At 37.4% G+C, this 20771-nt stretch overlaps 1 protein-coding gene across 1 annotated transcript in view; it reads left to right on the top strand.

The window, feature by feature from the left end:
- The window catches only part of LOC110450161 (follistatin-like), a 127056-nt gene that overhangs the window by 20897 nt on the left and 85388 nt on the right, over nt 1-20771 (top strand). The window contains exon 3 of the mRNA XM_021497446.1: nt 19322-19485. Coding sequence (XP_021353121.1) covers nt 19322-19485 — 164 coding nt within the window. The remainder of the gene's footprint in view (nt 1-19321; nt 19486-20771) is intronic.

Below are 20771 nucleotides of genomic sequence, written 5' to 3'. Positions count from 1 at the left end.
GGGGGGGGGGGGGGGGGGGGGGGGGGGGGGGGGGGGGGGGGGGGGGGGGGGGGGGGGGGGGGGGGGGGGGGGGGGGGGGGGGGGGGGGGGGGGGGGGGATTCATCCGCATTGGGGTGATGCGTATAGAGGAGCTTGCAGCAGAATTATACATTTAATTGTTTTTAATACTAATTTTTAAATAAGATAACTTTCATTCAATGAAGGTATTTTGAATACTAATTAGGGGATAGCGTGTCTTTTTGAGTGGCTAACATACTGACGATTGGAACGTGAAATCTGGTTTGAACTCGAGACCGACAGTATAGACTCGGAAAACAATGCCCTATCCTTATTCTAACACACTTTTTTGGTCACCTGAGACAAAGTCTCAAGTGACCTATTGCGAACGCCGTTTGTCCGGCGTCATCCGTCGTCCGTCGTTATTTTGCATGAACCTTCAATGGACAAAGGTCAACAAAAAGAGTGACCGGTTTAGTCCCAAGCCCCCAGGGTCCTGAGGGGCGGGGCCAAAAAGGGTCAAATTGACTAAAATTTCAAAAATCTTCTTCTCAAGATCCAGATATGGTAGAATCAAATACTCTTCATAGATGGAAGGGTCTTAAGGTGCTTTACCAAATTTGTGAATTTCATGACCCTGGGGTCTCATACTTTCCCCTGGGGAGGGGGTAAACTTTACTATAGTTTATAAAGGGAAATTACATTTTTGACTAACATTTGTTTAATTGCCATTGGAAGTAATGCAATTTAGGTTAGCATTATCAGTATTGGATAGCAGTTTGATGGTATGCACATAGCATGCCTGACTGGCCCCCCGGGGCTGATGGGTTGGGGCCAAAAAGGGTCGAATTTACTGAAATTTCAAAAATCTTGTTCTCAAGACCCAGATATGGTAGAATCAAATACTCTTCATAGATGGAAGGGTCTTAGGGTGCTTTACCAAAGTTGTGAATTTCATGGCCCTGGGGTCTCACGTTTCCCCCTGGGGAGGGGGTAAACTTTACTATAGTTTATATAGGTAAATCGCATTTTGGACTAACATTTGTTTAATTTCCATTGGAATTAATTCAATTTAGGTTAACATTATCAGTATTGGATAGGAGTTTGATGGTAGGCACATATCAGCCCTGACTGACCCCCCGGGGCTGATGGGTTGGGCCAAACAGGGTTGAATTGACTGAAATTGCAAAAATCAGGGAATCAACCACATATTAGAACTGAGTACCAAGCAAAAATCGCATAAATGCATGTGGCAGTTAATAGAGCTAATGAAATATTCATTTATATTTGAACGCGATATTGTATTATGTAAATTTTGTGGTAAATCTACTGCTGATATTGTTTTTCATTTTCTACTTGAGTGTCCGAAATTGTTTGAAATGCGTGACTTAATGATGGATGGTGTGATGAATGCTTTAGAAGTTTCCTCCTATATTTCATTTACAAATATAGAGGATGAAAACCAATATAGTTTCTTATTAGGAGATCGTGTGAATATACTACTAGAAGACTACGAGTGGGAAAATATGATGATCAATATGTCAATTAATCTAGAAAGAATCGTGTGTGAGATTGACACATTATTGTAACTCTCTTCCTTTTTCTATTGATGAACGCTAACTTTATGTAATTTGAAATGTAAACATATATGTATGTATTGATTGACTTTAATCTCTTGTAAAAGAGGAAATAAAGAATGTCTGTCTGTCTGTCTGTTTATAATAAAATGGTAATAACTTTATTACCTGTCTAAACCAAACCATATATTACCTGTCTGAACCAAACCATATACTACCTGTCTAAACCAAACCATATATTACCTGTCTCAACCAAACTATATATAACCTCTCTAAACCAAACTATATATTACCTTTCTAAACCAAGCCATTAACTAACTGTCTAAACCAAACCATATATTACCTGTCTAAACCAAACCATATATTACCTGTCAAAACCAAACTTAATATTACCTGTCTAAACCAAATCGTATATTACCTGTCTAAAACAAAACCATATATTACCTGTCTGAACCAAACCAAATACTTCCTTTTCTAAACCAAACCATATATTACCTGTCTAAACAAAACCATATATTACCTGTCTAAACCAAACCATATACTACCTGTCTAAACCAAACCATATACTTCCTCTCTAAACCAAACTTAATATTACCTGTCTAAACCAAACCGTATATTACCTGTCTGAACCAAACCAAATACTTCCTTTTCTAAACCAAACCATATATTACCTGTCTAAACCAAACCATATATTACCTGTCTAAACCAAACCATATATTACCTGTCTGAACCGAACCACATGCTACCTGTCTTAACCAAACAATAAATTACATGTCTAAACCAAACCATATATTACCTGTCTAAAACAAACCATATACTACCTGTCTAAACCAAACAATATACTTCCTCTCTAAACCAAACCATATATTACCTGTCTAAAACAAAACCATATATTACCTGTCTAAAACAAACCATACATTACCTGTCTAAACCAAGCCATTCACTACCAGTCTAAACCAAACCATATATTACCTGTCTAAACCAAACCATATATTACCTGTTTAAACCAAACCATGTATTACCTGTCTGAACCAAACCATATACTACCTGTCTAAACAAAGACATTAACAACCTGTCTAAACCAAATAAAAGTTACCTGTCAAAACCAAACCATATATTTCCTCTCTAAACCAACCTATATACTACCTGTATAAAACAAACTATACATTATCTCTCTAAACAAAATCATATATGTCCTGACTAAACCAAACCATATATAACCTGGTTAAACCAAGGCATTAACTACCAGTCTTAACCAAACCATATATGACCTGTCTAAACCAAACCATATATTACCTGTCTGAACAAAACTATATATTACCTGTCTAAACCAAACCATAAATAACATGTCTAAACCAAACCATATACTACCTGTCTAAACCAAACTATATATTACCTGTCTTAACCAAGTTATTAACTAAACAAAACCATATATTACTTGGCTAAACCAAACCATATATAACCTGGTTAAACCAAGCCATTAACTACCTGTCTAAACCAAACTATATATTACCTGTCTTAACCAAACTATATATTACCTGTCTAAACCAAACCATACATTACCTGTCTAAACCAAACCATAAATTACCTTTCTAAACCAAACCATATACTACCTGTCTAAACCAAACTATATATTACCTGTCTTAACCAAGTTATTAACTAAACCAAACCATATATTACCTGTCTAAACCAAACCATATATTACCTGTCTAAACCAAACCATAGATTACCTGTCTGAACCAACCCATATACTACCTGTCTTAACCAAACCATATATTACCTGTCTAAACCAAACCATATACTTCCTCTCTAAACCTAACCATATATTACCTAAAACCAAACCATATATTTCCTCTCTAAACCAAAGTATATACTACCTGTATAAACCAAACTATATATTACCTCTCTAAACAAAACCATATATTACCTGTCTAAACCAAACCATATATTGCCTGGTTAAACCAAGCCATTTACTACCAGTCTAAACCAAACTATATATTACCTGTCTAAACCAAACCATACATTACCTGTGGATCTCATTTGGAGAATATTTTGCCATGATTGCTTAGATATCCAGGTGAGTGATAAGGCCTTCTGGGCCTCAATATTGATACCTTATACAGACCTAAGTATATCTTAGGTATATTATAAACAATATTGATATCATATACAGACCTAAGTATATGTTAGATATATTATAAACAATATTGATACCTTATACATACCAAAACGCTATATTACATGTCTAAACCAAACCATATACTACCTGTCTAAACCAAACTGTATTTTACCTGTCTAAACCAAGTTATTAACTAATTGTCTAAACCAAACCATATATTACCTGTCTAAACCAAACCATATATTACTTGTCTGAACAAAACCATATACTACCTGTCTAAACCAAACTATACATTACCTGTCTAAACCAAACCATATATTACCTGTATAAACCAAACCATAAACTACATGTCTAAACCAAGTTATTAACTACCTGTCTAAACCAAACCATATATTACCTGTCTGCACAAAACCATACATTACCTGTCTAAACCAAACCATATATTACATGTCTAAACCAAACCATGTATTACCTGTCTGAACCAAACCATATATTACCTGTATAAAACAAACACTGTATAAACTGACCAAACCCAACCCTATGCTACCAAACTACTGACTAAACCCAACCCTCTGTTACCCAACTACTGACTAAACCCAACCCTCTGTTACCAAATTACTGACTAAACCCAACTCTCTGTTACCCATTTACTGACTACACCCAACCCTATGTTACCCAACTGCTACCTAAACCCAACCCTCTGTTACCCAACTACTGCCTAAACCCAACCCTCTGTTACCCAACCGCTGACTAAACCCAACCCTCTGTTACCAAATTACTGACTACACCCAACCCTATGTTACCCAACTATTGCCTTAACCCAACCCTCTGTTAACCAACTGCTGACTAAACCCAACCCTCTGTTACCCAATTACTGACTACACCCAACCCTCTGTTACCCAACTACTTCCTAAACCGAACCCTCTGTTACCCAACTGCTACCTAAACCCAACCCTCTGTTATCCAACTTCTGCCTAAACCCAACCCTCGTTACCCAACTGCTACCTAAATCCAACCCTCTGTTACCCAACCGCTGACTAAACCCAACCATATGTTACTCAACTACTGCCTAAACCCAACCCTCTGTTACCCAACTGCTACTTAAACCCATCCCTATGTTACCCAATTACTGACTAAACCCAACCATATGTTACCCAACTACTGCCTAAACCCAACCCTCTGTTACCCAACTGCTACTTAAACCCATCCCTATGTTACCCAATTACTGACTAAACCCAACCCTCTGTCACCCAACTACTGACTAAACCAAACCATATGTTACCCAACTACTGCCTAAACCCAACCCTTTGTTACCCAATTACTGACTAAGCCCAATCCTCTGTTACCCATCTACTGCCTAAACCTAACCCTCTGTTACCCATCTACTGCCTAAACCCAACCCTATGTTACCCAACCGCTGACTAAACCCATCTCTCTGTTACCCAATTACTGCCTTAACCCAACCCTCTGTTCTGTTGCCCATGTACTGCCTAAACCCAACCCTCTGTTACCCAACTGCTGCCTAAACCCAACTCTCTGTTACCAATCTACAGACTAAGCCCAACCCTCTGTTACCCAATTACTGACTAAGCCCAACCCTCTGTTACCCATCTACTGCCTAAACCCAACCCTCTGTTACCAATCTACTGCTTAAACCCACCCCCTGTTACCCAACTGCTGACTAAACCCAACTCTCTGTTACCCAACTACTGCCTAAACCCAACCATCTGTTACCCATCTACTGCCTAAACCCAACCCTCTGTTACCCAACTGCTGACTAAACCCAACTCTCTGTTACCCATCTACTGACTAAACCCAACCCTCTGTTACCCAACTACTGTCTAAACCCAACCCTCAGTTACCCAACTGCTGACTAAACCCAACCCTCTGTTACCCAACTACTGACTAAACCCAACCCTTTGTTACCCATCTACTGCCTAAACCCAACCCTCTGTTACCCAACTGCTGACTAAACCCAACCCTCTGTTACCCAACTACTGACTTAACCCAACCCTGTTACCCATCTACTGACTAAACCCAACCCTCTGTTACCCAACTACTAACTAAACCCAACCCTCTGTTATCCAACTACTGACTACATCTCTATTTAATGTTGAATTGACAGTTGCAGACTGATTGAGTATACAGTGATGTTTACTGGAATTGACAGCTGCCGACTGATTGAGTATACAGTGATGTGGAATTGACAGCTGCAGACTGATTGAGTATACAGTGATGTTTACTGGAAATGACAGTTGTAGAATGATTGAGTATACAGTGATTTTTACTGGAATGGTTTGTTTGTTGTGTTGATATTTGTTTATTTATTGAAAATCTCACAAATGTTTCTATGTCAGTAATAATCCCTATAGAGAGTTCAAAATGGAAGCATTTGTCATGACGGTGTTCATGTTAGAGAGTTGTCTGATGTAAGGTGTTAAGGTTAAACATGCACCAGTCAAGGGGACAGCTAAACATTGTTTACTGATACAGAGTGAAAGCGTGCTCATTGGTTTGGACCCATTATACACCGCTTCCAACATTGGTAAATAACCCAACAACAGTTTCATTTAGACATTGCAAAAATGAAACTGGAGAAAGGTAGATATTCCCCAAGCTTGTTTCAGTTGTACAGAAAAACACTTTCCCATTAAACCATATCCATTTCCCTAATATCTCAATCTGTCTCTGGATGATGCAGTTTAATCGAAAACCAACGGCTGGCCCCATTCGGATCATGATGTCCTAAAGGGATTCTTTTTTTTCCTAAAATTGAATTTGTGATTTAATAGTAGTTTGGGTATCTATGGCCTGATGTAGCTGACACAGATAGTGATATACTGGCACATGTCCCAAATGTAATTAATATACGACATTACAAGTCATTTCTGTACTCCATTCAGGATCTTGTATCAGACATTTCCTACAGGTTGTGGCCAGTGGGATGTGATTCAATATTATACCCATATGTGTGTTGTAAAATCTACATCAAACTTTGCAAAAATACAAAACTAACAATAATGATGAATTACAATTCTAGTTTTTGTCGAAAGATTTGTGTTTTATGTGAAATGAGTTCGTTGTCAATGAACCAAAACAAGGAAATGTACTGATCATTGGTCTTTATATGATCATCACAAAGACTAGGATAGATTGAGCAGCTAGACTCCTTAGTTTAGTGAGGCTTGTTTTGGCTGGCTACATTAGCCATTATCACAAAGACTAGGATATATGGAGCAGCTAGACTCCTTAGTTTATTGAGGCTTGTTTTGGCTGGCTACATTAGCCATCATCACAAAGACTAGGATAGATGGAGCAGCTAGACTCCTTAGTTTAGTGAGGCTTGTTTTGGCTGGCTACATTAGCCATCATCACAAAGACTAGGATAGATGGAGCAGCTAGACTCCTTAGTTTAGCGAGACTTGTTTTGGCTGGCTACATTATCCATCATCACCTAGACTAGGATAGCTGGAGCAGCTAGACTCCCTAGTTGAGTGAGGCTTGTTTTGGCTGGCTACATTATCCATCATCACCAAGATTAGGATAGCTGGAGCAGCTAGACTCCTTAGTTGAGTGAGGCTTGTTTTGGCTTGCTACATTAGCCATCATCACCAAGACTAGGGTAGATGGAACAGCTAGACTCCTTAGTTTAGTGAGGCTTGTTTTGGCTGGCTACATTAGCTATTATCACAAAAACTAGGATAGATGGAGCAGCTAGACTCCTTAGTTGAGTGAGGCTTGTTTTGGCTTGCTACATTAGCCATCATCACAAAGACTAGGATAGAAGGAGCAGCTAGACTCCTTAGTTTAGTGAGGCTTGTTTTGGCTGGCTACATTAGCCATCATCACAAAGACTAGGATAGATGGAGCAGCTAGACTCCTTAGTTTAGTGAAACTTGTTTTGACCGGCTACATTAGCCATCATCACCAAGATTAGGATAGCTGGAGCAGCTAGACTCCTTAGTTTAGTGAGGCTTGTTTTGGCTGGCTACATTAGCCATCATCACCAAGACTAGGGTAGATGGAACAGCTAGACTCCTTAGTTTAGTGAGGCTTGTTTTTGCTGGCTACATTAGCCATCATCACAAAGACTAGGATAGAAGGAGCAGCTAGACTACTTAGTTTAGTGAGGCTTGTTTTGGCTGGCTACATTAGCCATCATCCCAAAGACTAGGATAGAAGGAGCAGCTAGACTCCTTAGCTTAGTGAGGCTTGTTTTGGCTGGCTACATTAGCCATCATCACAAAGACTAGGATATAGGGAGCAGCTAGACTCCTTAGTTTAGTGAGGCTCGTTTTGGCTGGCTACATTAGCCATCATCAGAGCAACAGGGCTCAGGTACAAACCACGACACAATTGTGTAATACAGCCCGGGTCATGATGTCATTACAATTATCTTCATCACTTGATTACAACAATACCAATATTTACATCCAAGTGTTGGATTACAATGTAAACAAATATTAAACTGTTTTATTTCAATGCTTTCTTGCAGGTCTCTCATGAGCAAAGTCTCACTTTTAAATCATAAGTTAAGCTAATGAGTGGGTTAGTTATTGACCAATGGGCCCCTAGAGGAGTATTGTCAGTGCCTCATTCATTCATTCAGTCTGGCAGATGTCTCATATTAAACTTAAGTTATTGTCCTATAATTCTCACAGGATTGCAGACAAATCGAACAACACACGTTAGTTAATTATAGGACAATAGCTTTCCAAAGAAGGCAGTTTAATACTTATATTTTCGTTTTTAATTTAAGTTTTTCTTATATTTCCAACCTGTTATCGCATTTCAAAGTCAAATATCTGTCAATGGGACCTGTTCTTGTGAGGTCACGAGTACACACGACCGTCCCCGGCAAACAAATATAGTTGGTGGAAATAAACACAAAATCAGCAATTTAATAAATTTATTCCACCATGATAATATTCACCTTTTAAACAACATAACTACACTTAATATAGTGATGTCGGTCAAAACGACGTCATTTAGTCACGACGTCACGAACATGTTCTTCATATCACTACACCGATGGGGATTATGTGAAAATTATGATCTGATATCTTTCTTTTTTTGTTTGGTAAGGTTATATAGTAGCATTACAGAGCAAATTAATATATATGACAAATAAATAACATTATACCCAGGATAGTAGGTCCTTCTTTAACGCTTCCACTAAGTTATATAATGTATCCTAAAATATATCTGTGAGTCAAACTTGATTTAAAAGAAATAGTGAAAACTAGCAATAGTCAGCTTTTTAGTTTCAGTCAGGCTTGTCTGGACCTCTCGATATACACGTGCCGAAGATCTTAGTCTGTCGTTTAACTTTCAGGTTCAGCTAGTTGAAACAATTAAACCATTCATGCTAAAAGGGCCTAAATATAACGTTCTGTTGTGTTTGTGAACCGGACATTGTTTCCCCCCATTGAGCCGTGTAACCTGCATCACTAGGTCTACTTAGTATTGGACATCAGGAATAGTTCTATAAATGTTCCTTATGACCCTGAGAGAACAATGGACTAAAGCACATTTACTCAAAGGACTAACTTTATTGAATGTATCATTCAGGACTAGGGACAAGCATTTGTTCTTGTAAAAAAATTGAGGGGCGCTAAGATGCTAAACGAGGGGCCATTTATCAACAATGGTGCACAATCCCACAATATTCTGCGGGCGACCGGACAAAAGAGTCGACTGGCATCGCCGAGACACAAACCAGTCACTCAGTGGGATTTAATTACTAGTTTGGCGGGCAGTGTAGCGACAGGAGAATGAATCTCAAGGTGACTGTTCCTCCAAACAAACAAGGTTTGGTTTTGTAGCTGAGTCGCTGCCGTTAGTCGAAACAGTTTGAAACAGACCTGCCTTTTTAACGTGGACAAATTGTTACAGGAAATTGAAGAGACGTTAATCCCATATCACGCAGGTCAAAGTAGCACCAGCTGTCCTCAGACAAACCGTTTCAAGAATTAACAAGAGGCACAGAGGGCCTGTAACGCTCACCTGTTTCTTTTGTTACATGAAACTGATATATAGGTAACTTAAGACCAAAATTGGTAACTAGAACACAAGGCATTTTAACACGTCTTAAACCGTTCTGAAGATATTCTTGTTTGAAATTTGAAATTTGAATTTTAAAGCTTTTAACCCACATTGAACTTTGACTGCCGACTTTCACTTAAAGTTGACCTTTGACCTCATTACTGTAATAAAGAAAACAATTCATACATCTAGTCTGCACAACATACCCAAGTATCATGACTCTAGTCCAAATGGTTGTTAGGATATTTTTATTTGAAGTTTTTAACATATTTGACCCCTGCGACCTTGAAATAGGTCAAGGTTAGTTTAATGAGGAAACTTAAAAATAGCACTTCATCCAAGGTACCTGCTGGCCAAATATCATGACCCTGGACCTTATGGAACTTGAGAAGAAGATTGTTAAAGCCTTTAACCCATGTTGACCTTTGACCCCCGACTTGCACTCAAAGTTGACATTTGACTTCATTACTGTAATTAAAAACAAATTGCACTGCTGGTCTTCATAACATACCCACGTATCATGACTCTAGTCCAAATGGCTCTTACAATATTGTTGTTTGACATTTTTATCATATTTGACCCCAGTGACCTTGAAAGTAGGTCAAGGTCATTTTAATGTGGACGCTTTATAGCACTCCATCGCAAGTACCTACTGGCCAAATAGCATGACCATAGGTCTTCCAGTTCTTCTTCAGAAGTCGTTTAAAAGAAAAAGTTGACGGACGGACGGACGGACGCCACAGTACGGCATAAGCTCACATAGCCCTTTGGGCCAGGTGAGTCAAAAATGGGATTAAACATGGAAAGTGTCAACGAACTTACAATGTACCTGATATATGATGAGGCGGCCTTTGGATTTTATAACTGCGGAAATACGACGAGGAATTGAATTACAGCGTGTTTGAATATAACCAGATGTAAAGGAAGTCCAGATGTTAGTAAGCATGGCAACACATTTTTACAGAACCAGAACTATACATGGCACTCTCTCTGTGCTAACGATGTGGTTCAAAAATGTATGGTAAACGTAATCCTTGTCTACAACTTTTTCTCTAATGAATGGAAGAATTGGATGAAATTATTTGATTTTTCCTAAAACCTTATTAGTATCTAGCTCTGTTTTGACTTGGTTCACTGACATGCTTGTTCTGATATCTGTCATTATCTTTTCTTTTCTTGTTTCTCTTTTTTTTTGTTTTCTTACCAGCTTCTTTTTCTCTCCTTTTATCTCCCTTCTTCCTTATAGCAATACAATGTGATATTAAATGAAATAATACCTATCCATATGCAGTCTTTAGTGATGCAAATTTATATTTGCATAATTTGTATGGTATGAGTGGTGATATGAAAGTTGATTGGTGACAAATAGGTTATTATATGATCTGAATGAATCACTGATCCATTATTATTGTCACTGTATTGAAAATGAACTCTTTGAAAATAAAAAACATATAAAAAAAAATCTGTCAGGAGACTGGGCTTGCCACTCTTCCCCTTATAAAAGTCACTTAAATGCATATGTTCATACAAAATCAACATTAATGTTTTGGGTGTTTTATACGGTGTTTTTCATTGAAGGATGGAGCTGTCATGTTTTGGTCTGAGAGATGAATGTTTACGGTGGCCATTTTCAAAGAACAATACTCCACCGGAGAAATTGATATTTCGAATTAATATCTTTCACATGTGGAATTCAATAGATGATTTAGTCCCTAGATACAAAGTAGAACCAAATAATCTGGCAGCAAAACTTTCATCAATATTTCATCCTAAAGACTTCAGGCTATAATCTACTTAGTAAATTCCCCTGGTCAGTGAACACTTTAAAAGTCATCAAACAGCTGTCACTAATCACTAAGTAATCCTTCCCATCAATATAGCCAGGACTGAAAAAAAACTCAGCATCACATACATTATAAAAGGAAATTTTGCTATTATATTAACTTTTCATTGTATTAGGTCATCTGTCCAAAGAGTTGAGTAAGCTTATGCCGTGTCACTGATTTCAGTTCTGTTGTCTAATGTGTCTGACATCAACATTAATTCTGAATAATCAGGAGATATATATAAGGGTACTTGGCCAGTACCATGCTTACCAGGTATGCGTGGTGGTGTATTATCAATTGTTTTCAAACATGTTAGAAACACCTAAATAACATCTTCTGAATAACCAAAGGATATTAGATCAAGAAACTAAGCTGGAAGTATTCCTGTGTTGATGGCTACATGTATCAAGTTTGTTCAGACAAATGACTTTGATCACACTTTGAAGGTTACAGTGATCAAATGTGTGAAAATATTTTAGTGCCTACTTCTGTGTAAGTAGGGGTCCTTGTAATGGTCTTTACCTTAAACCATTAGCGTACGGTGTGAACATGTGGTGAATGGTTGTCAGGCTTAATCAAATTAATGAATTTGACTCACTTTCAAAGTCAGAGCTAGGGGTCAAATACGTTAAAAACTTTAAAGGACTTCATTGAGGCATGGTAGCCTAGTGATAAGACGCTGGACACGTGATCGAAGATTTGCGGGTTCAAATAACGTCACGGCACTGTGTTATATCTTTGAGCAAGACACTTATAATTAACTACGCTTGATCCAGTAGAGAGTGCAAATACAACAAAAATTCTCCGGTACTCAACACTTTTAGTCAGAATATGACATAGAGTGTCAATACAGCAACACTTCTCCTGTATTGAACACTTAAAGTCAGAACATGACAGAAAGTGTCAATACAGTAACAATTATCCTGTACTGAACACTTTTAGTCAGAATATGACAGAGAGTGTCAATACAGCAACACTTCTCCTGTATTGAACACTTAAAGTCAGAATATGACAGAAAGTGTAATTACAGCAACAATTATCCTGTACTGAACACTTTAAGCTAGAATATGACAGGGAGTGTCAATACAGCAACAATTATCCTGCACTCAACACTTAAAGTTAGAATATGACAGATATTGTCAATACAGCAACAATTCTTCTCTACTGAACATTTATGTCAGAATATGACAGAAAGTGTCAATACACCAACAATTCTCCTGTACTGAACACTTTAAGCTAGAATATGACAGATATTGTCAATACAGCAACAATTCTTCTCTACTGAACACTTAAAGTCAGAATATGACAGAGTGTCAATACAGCAACACTTCTTCTCTACTGAACACTTAAAATCAGAAATATGACAGGGAGTGTCAATACCGCAACACTTCTTCCCTACCGTACACTTAAAGTCAGAATATGACAGAGAGTGTCAATACAGCAACAGTTCTTCTACACTGAACACTTAAAGTCAGGATATGACAGAGAGTGTCAATACAGCAACAATTCTTCTCTACTGAACACTTAAAGTCAGAACATGACAGAGTGTCAATACAGCAACAATTCATCTCCACTGAACACTTAAAGTCAGAATATGACAGAGAGTGTCAATACAGCAACAATTCATCTCTACTGAACACTTAAAGTCAGAATTTGACAGAGAGTGTCAATACAGCAACAATTCTTCTCCACTGAACACTTAAAGGCAGAATATGACAGGATGGTCAAGACAGCAACAATTCTCCTGTACTGAACACGAAAAGTCAGAATATGACAGGATGGTCAAGACAGCAACAATTCTCCTGTACTGAACACTTAAATTCAGAATATGACAGAGAGTATCAATACAGCAACAATTCTTCTCTACCGTACACTTAAAGGCAGAATATGACAGGATTGGCAAGACAACAACAATTCTCCTGGACTTAACACTAAAAGTCAGAATAGGACAGGGTGTCAATACAGCAAAAATTCTTCTCTACTGAACAATTAAAGTCAGAATTTGCCAGAGCGTGTCAATACAGCAAAAATTCATCTCTACTGAACAATTAAAGTCAGAATTTGCCAGAGCGTGTCAATACAGCAACATACAGCAACAATTCATCTCCACTGAACACTTAAAGTCCGAATATGACAGAGAGTCAATACAGCAACAGTTCTTCTACACTGAACACTTAAAGTCAGAATATGACAGGATTGTCAAGACAGCAACAATTCTCCTGTACTGAACACTAAAAGTCAGAATATGACAGAGTGTCAATACAGCAACAATTTTTCTCCACTGAACACTTAAAGTAAGAATATGACAGAGTGTCAATACAGCAACACTTCTTCTCTACTGAACACTTAAAGTCAGAATATGACAGGATTGTCAATACAGCAGCAATTTTCCTGTACTGAACACTAAAAGTCAGAATATGACAGAGTATTTGGCAGAGAGTGTCAATACAGCAACAATTCATCTCTACTGAACACTTACAGTCAGAATTTGGCAGAGGGTGTCAATACAGCAACACTTTTCTACTGAACACGTAAAGTCAGAATATGACAGGATTGTCAATACAGCACTTAAAGTCAGAACATGACAGAGTGTCAATACAGCAACAATTCACCTCTACTGAACACTTACAGTCAGAATTTGGCAGAGGGTGTCAATACAGCAACACTTTTCTACTGAACACTTAAAGTCAGAATATGACAGGATTGTCAATACAGCAACAATTCTCCTGTACTGAACACTAAAAGTCAGAATATGACAGAGTGTCAATACAGCAACACTTCTTCTCTACTGAACACTTAAAATCAGAATATGACAGAGTGTCAATACAGCAACACTACTTCTCTACTGAACACTTAAAATCAGAATATGACAGAGTGTCAATACAGCAACACTACTTCTCTACTGAACACTTAAAATCAGAATATAACAGGGAGTGTCAATACCGCAACACTTCTTCTCTACCGTACACTTAAAGTCAGAATATGACAGACTTCTTCTCTACTGAACACTTAAAATCAGAATATGACAGAGTGTCAATACAGCAACACTACTTCTCTACTGAACACTTAAAATCAGAATATAACAGGGAGTGTCAATACCGCAACACTTCTTCTCTACCGTACACTTATAGTCAGAATATGACAGAGAGTGTCAATACAGCAACAATTCTTCTCTACTGAACACTTAAAGTCAGAATATGAAAGAGTGTCAATACAGCAACAATTCATCTCTACTGAACACTTACACTCAGAATTTGACAGAGAGTGTCAATACAGCAACAATTCTTCTCCCCTAAACACTTAAAGTCAGAATATGACAGAGTGTCAATACAGCAACAATTCATCTCTACTGAACACTTACATTCAGAATTTGACAGAGAGTGTCAATACAGCAACACTTTTCTACTGAACACTTAAAGTCAGAATATGACAGGGAGTGTCAATACAGCAACAATTCTCCTGTACTGAACACTTAAAGTCAGAATATGACAGAGTGTCAATACAGCAACAATTCTTCTCCACTGAACACTTAAAGTCAGAATATGACAGAGAGTGTCAATACAGCAACAATTCTTCTCTACTGAACACTTAAAGTCAGAATATGACAGAGAGTGTCAATACAGCAACAATTCTACAGTACTGAATACTTAAAGTTAGAATATGACAGAGTGTCAATACAGCAACAATTCTTCTCTACTGAGCACTTAAAGTCAGAATATGATAGAGTGTCAATACAGCAACAATTCTCCTGTACTGAATACTTAAAGTCAGAATATGACAGAATGTCAATACAGCAACAATTCTCCTGTACTCAACACTTAAAGTTAGAAAATGACAGATATTGTCAATACAGCAACAATTCTTCTCTACTGAACACTTAAAGTCAGAATTTGACAGAGAGTGTCAATACAGCAACACTTCTTCTTTACTGAACACTTAAAGTCAGAATATGACAGAGTGTCAATACAGCACCAATTCTTCTCTACTGAATACTTAAAGTCAGAATATGACAGGGAGTGTCAATACAGCAACAATTCTTCTCTTCTGAACACTTAAAGTCAGAATATGACAGGGAGTGTCAATACAGCAACAATTCTTCTCTACTGAACACTTAAAGTCAGAATATGACAGGGAGTGTCAATTCAGCAACAATTCTCCTGTACTGAACACTTAAAGTCAGAATATGACAGAGTGTCAAGACAGCAACAATTCTTCTCTACTGAACACTTAAAGTCAGAATATGACAGGGAGTAGCAATACAGCAACAATTCATCTCTACTGAACGCTATAAGTCAGAATATGACAGAGTGTCAATACAGCAGCACTTCTTCTCTACTGAACACTTAAAGTCAGAATATGACAGGGAGTAGCAATACAGCAACAATTCATCTCTACTGAACGCTATAAGTCAGAATATGACAGAGTGTCAATACAGCAACACTTCTTCTCTACTGAACACTTAAAATCAGAATATGACAGGGAGTGTCAATACCGCAACACTTCTTCTCTACCGTATACTTAAAGTCAGAATATGACAGAGAGTGTCAATACAGCGACACTTCTCCTGTATTGAACACTTAAAGTCAGAATATGACAGAGAGTGTCAATACAGCAACAACTCTTTTCTACTGAATACTTAAAGTCAGAAGATGACAGAGTGTCAATATAGCAACAATTCTTCTCTACTGAACACTTAAAGACAGAATATGACAGTGAGTGTCAATACAGCAACACTTCTCCTGTATTGAACACTTAAAGTCAGAATATGACAGAGAGTGTCAATGCAGCAACAGTTCTTCTCTATTGAACCCTTTAAGTCAGAATATGACAGAGAGTCAATACAGCAACAGTTTTGACATTGAAGGTTTGTTATCGCTATTTCTCAGGAAGTAGTGGTGAGATCTTTCTCACATCGTATATGTAGGTTCCCCTAGGTCCTTTCTTGTGTATACTAACTTTTGAGACTAAACAGATCTTTCTCATATTGCAATGATCGATTCTAATTCTTTCACATTAAGAACTGTACTAGTAAATATGTGAAATGACAAACTCACTTTGAAGGTAATGTCTTTCATACACATCAGTATCAAGTTTAGATCAAAAGTTATCTCAAGGTGCATTTACTGTTAACATGACTCGATCAAACAGATAAGAGAAAAGAAGAGAAAATATCGATCTGACAAAGAACTAATGAAGATGGTACAATGGTGGGTGCTAAGATCCCTCTGCAATCTCTGGTTTGTTGTTGTTATTATTCCGAACAATGCCAGACAAAAAAATTGTACGGAAAATATTAAAATTGACGAAAATTCAATTTTTTGGTATTTTTTCCAAAAAAGTCCCCAAACTATCAGAATGCTTAGATTTTCATAAAATCACCTCTACATAGTTGCATAACCATTTTGTGACAGTTTCAACACATTTTGCTGGTTAATTGCGAAAGTGTGGAGCCTCCTTAAAATCAGAATATGTATAAAGTAACTGACCTCAACTACACTAAATATTCTCAATCATTTTGAATTTTATCTGGTATGTTTAAGGATTTTGAACACAAAAGATTTCAAGATAGATTCTAGTGAATATGTGCTAAGATACATTAAAAAGTTCTTTAACTTACTCCTAACAATACCATGGATTCAGCACTGAAAATAAAGTCATTTATGACATACATTAGGTAAAAGTTGGTCTTTTGCCAGTGTTTTTTCTCCATTTAGAGTTTTAATACTCAATGAATGTCAAAGTTCCAGATATAGAAATATCATTAGGTCTAAATGGGAGGAGTGAACTCGACTTGTACATGTAGCCCTATCTACCTGATGCTAATTGGTTGCAATACCACGGCCAGACCAACTTAATTGACTTATGTTTAGCGGAAAGCATGATTTTTTAATGATAATCTTTCCAAGAAAACCTCGAGAAGTGCATTGTACAACAAACCGTCCAGATATAAGAGAAGAAGTTCAACTTTTCCAGAAATGGTATATGATCTGTTTTGGCTTGATAACTGAATGACTATTACGTTTGATTATCAGTATATGTGACATGATTACTGGATGAGTGATATATTGTATTGATCAGTATATGTGACATGATTACTGGATGAGTGGTATATTGTATGTATCAGTGTATGTGACATGATTACTGGATGAGTGATATATTGTGTTGATCAGTATATGTGACATGATTACTGGATGAGTGTTATATTGTATGTATCAGTGTGTATGTGACATGATTACTGATGGGTGATATATTGTATGTATCAGTGTATGTGACATGATTACTGGATGAGTGTTGTATTGTATGTATCAGTATATGTGACATGATTACTGGATGAGTGGTGTATTGTATGTATCAGTGTGTATGTGACATGATTACTGGATGAGGGATATATTGTATGTATCAGTGTGTGTGTGACATGATTACTGGATGAGTTCTATATTGTATGTATCAGTGTATGTGACATAATTACTGGATGAGTGATATATTGTATGTATCAGTGTGTATGTGACATGATTACTAAATGAGTGGTATATTGTATGTATCAGTATATGTGACATGATTACTGGATGAGTGGTATATTGTATCTATCAGTGTATGTGACATGATTACTGGCTGAGTGGTATATTGTATGTATCAGTGTATGTGACATGATTACTGGATGGTAGGTATATTGCAATGTTTAGTGCAGACTACGCAAAAAGTGATGACATCGTATACTTCAATGTTTAGTGCAGACTACGCAATAAGTGATGACATCGTATACTGCAATGTTTGGTGCAGACTCCGCAAAAAGTGATGGCATCGTATACTGCAATGTTTGGTGCAGACTCCGCAAAAAGTGATGACATCGTATACAGCAATGTTTAGTGCAGACTCCGCAAAAAGTGATGACATCGTATACTGCATTGTTTGGTGCAGACTCCGCAAAAAGTGATGACGTCGTATACTGCAATGTATGGTGCAGACTCTGCAAAAAGTGATGGCATCGTATACTGCAATGTTTGGTGCAAACTATGGAAAAAGTGATGACGTCGTATACTGCAATGTTTGGTGCAGACTCCGCAAAAAGTGATGGCATCGTATACTGCAATGTTTGGTGCAGACTCCGCAAAAAGTGATGACATCGTATACTGCAATGTTTGGTGCAAACTATGCAAAAAGTGATGACGTCGTATACTGCAATGTTTGGTGCAGACTCCGCAAAAAGTGATGACATCTGTACTGCATTATTTGGTGCAGACTCCGCAAAAAGTGATGACATCGTATACTGCAATGTTTGGTGCAGACTCCGCAAAAAGTGATGGCATCGTATACTGCAATGTTTGGTGCAGTGTTTGTAATTTTGACTTATGATCGGTTGTTGTTGCATGGTGATGAAATTGCTGTGCATTGTTGAAATTGCTGTGCATTATAATTTTGTCAGAAATGAATAAATATTTATTATCATTGAACTAATAAAGTGTCTGTCTTTTTAAATTAAATTATAGTATATATACCAAAAAAATGTGTGTACTTTGTATAAACCGTTTTGCACATTTTTGTATCAGTATATACTGTATTATAAACCAAAAAAATGATCATGTGTATTGCTTAAATGTAAATGATATGATGTTGTGATGGAAGTATAGTCTTATTTTTTTTTTATATGTCTAATGTATTTCCGATTCATTCAGAGAAAACCTTTTCTTAGGCAAAACTCAATAAAAAGTTCACTTGATCTAAATTCATGTGTAAATTTGTTTATCTTAATTTTCAGATGTCTGTCGAGGATTCTTTTGTCCCTGGGGTGGTACCTGTAAGGTGAATCAGACAACCTCACAGCCCTACTGCGAGTGTATGAGAGAGTGTCCGACCCAGGGAAGGACCTCCATCGTGTGTGGAACCAACGGCGTGACATATGTCAGCAAGTGTTGGCTACAGGTAATAAAATCACAATAGGAACCCAATACCTTCAGTCACAACACAGCTTTCTTGTGTGCACTTCATCAGACGATGTTAAATGGTCAAAATATTAGAGTTCACCATCTACAAGTTTATATCATTGTCACATTATCTGAGGCTATCTCCGCCAAAATGCTACAGAGATGTAAGGTCTTTGCAGGTCTTTTTCCTGTTGACTGTTTGTGATTGATATTGGGCCTTATTATAATCCAGCTTAAATTATTGCATACTTATTCTTAATTCCTAAACTTTGCAGTTTACTTCTGAATTATTGTTCTTATTGACATATTTCTTCCCGAAATGAGACAACAAGGCCCGATCTTGAATTTACAAACAGTTAGGTGTCAGTTATGTAAAACAGTTGCTCTTCCAAAGCTTCGTGAAGCCTAGAGTTTTATGACGTTTAATTTGTCCTGTTGTTTGCTAGGATGAAGTTCAAATAAATGACCCTGTCCTTACATTTTGTCACATATGTGCCATAAGACTACTTCTGGAGTTCATCACATTTAGAATAATTATATGTGGCCATGAACTGTCTCCTATGTGATGGGAATAACTATATGAAGCCATGAACTGTCTTCTATTTGATGGGAATAATTATATCTTACATTTTGTCACATATGTGCCATAAGGCTACTTCTGGAGTTCATCACATTTGGAATAATTATATGTGGCCATGAACTGTCTCCTATGTGATGGGAATAACTATATGAAGCCATGAACTGTCTTCTATGTGATGGGAATAAATATATGTGGCCATGAACTGTCTTCTATTTGATGGGAATAATTATATGTGGCCATGAACTGTCTCCTATGTGATGGGAATAACTATATGTGGCCATGAACTGTCTTCTATGTGATGGGAATAAATATATGGGGCCATGAACTGTCTTCTATTTGATGGGAATAATTATATGTGGCCATGACCTGTCTCCTATGTGATGGGAATAACTATATGAAGCCATGAACTGTCTTCTATGTGATGGGAATATTTATATGTGGCCATGAACTGTCTTCTATGTGATGGGAATATTTATATGTGGCCATGAACTGTCTCCTATGTGATGGGAATGACTATATGTGGCCATGAACTGTCTCCTATGTGTTGGGAATAACTATATGTGGCCATGAACTGTCTCCTATGTGATGGGAATAACTATATGTGGCCTTAAATTAACTGTCTCCTATGTGATGGGAATAATTATATGTGGCCATGAACTGTCTCCTATGTGATGGGAATAACTATATGTGGCCATGAACTGTCT

This window comes from Mizuhopecten yessoensis, unplaced genomic scaffold (assembly GCF_002113885.1).
Source record: "Mizuhopecten yessoensis strain PY_sf001 unplaced genomic scaffold, ASM211388v2 scaffold5009, whole genome shotgun sequence".
NCBI lineage: Eukaryota > Metazoa > Mollusca > Bivalvia > Pectinida > Pectinidae > Mizuhopecten > Mizuhopecten yessoensis.
This window is presented reverse-complemented; position numbering and strand designations above follow the sequence as displayed.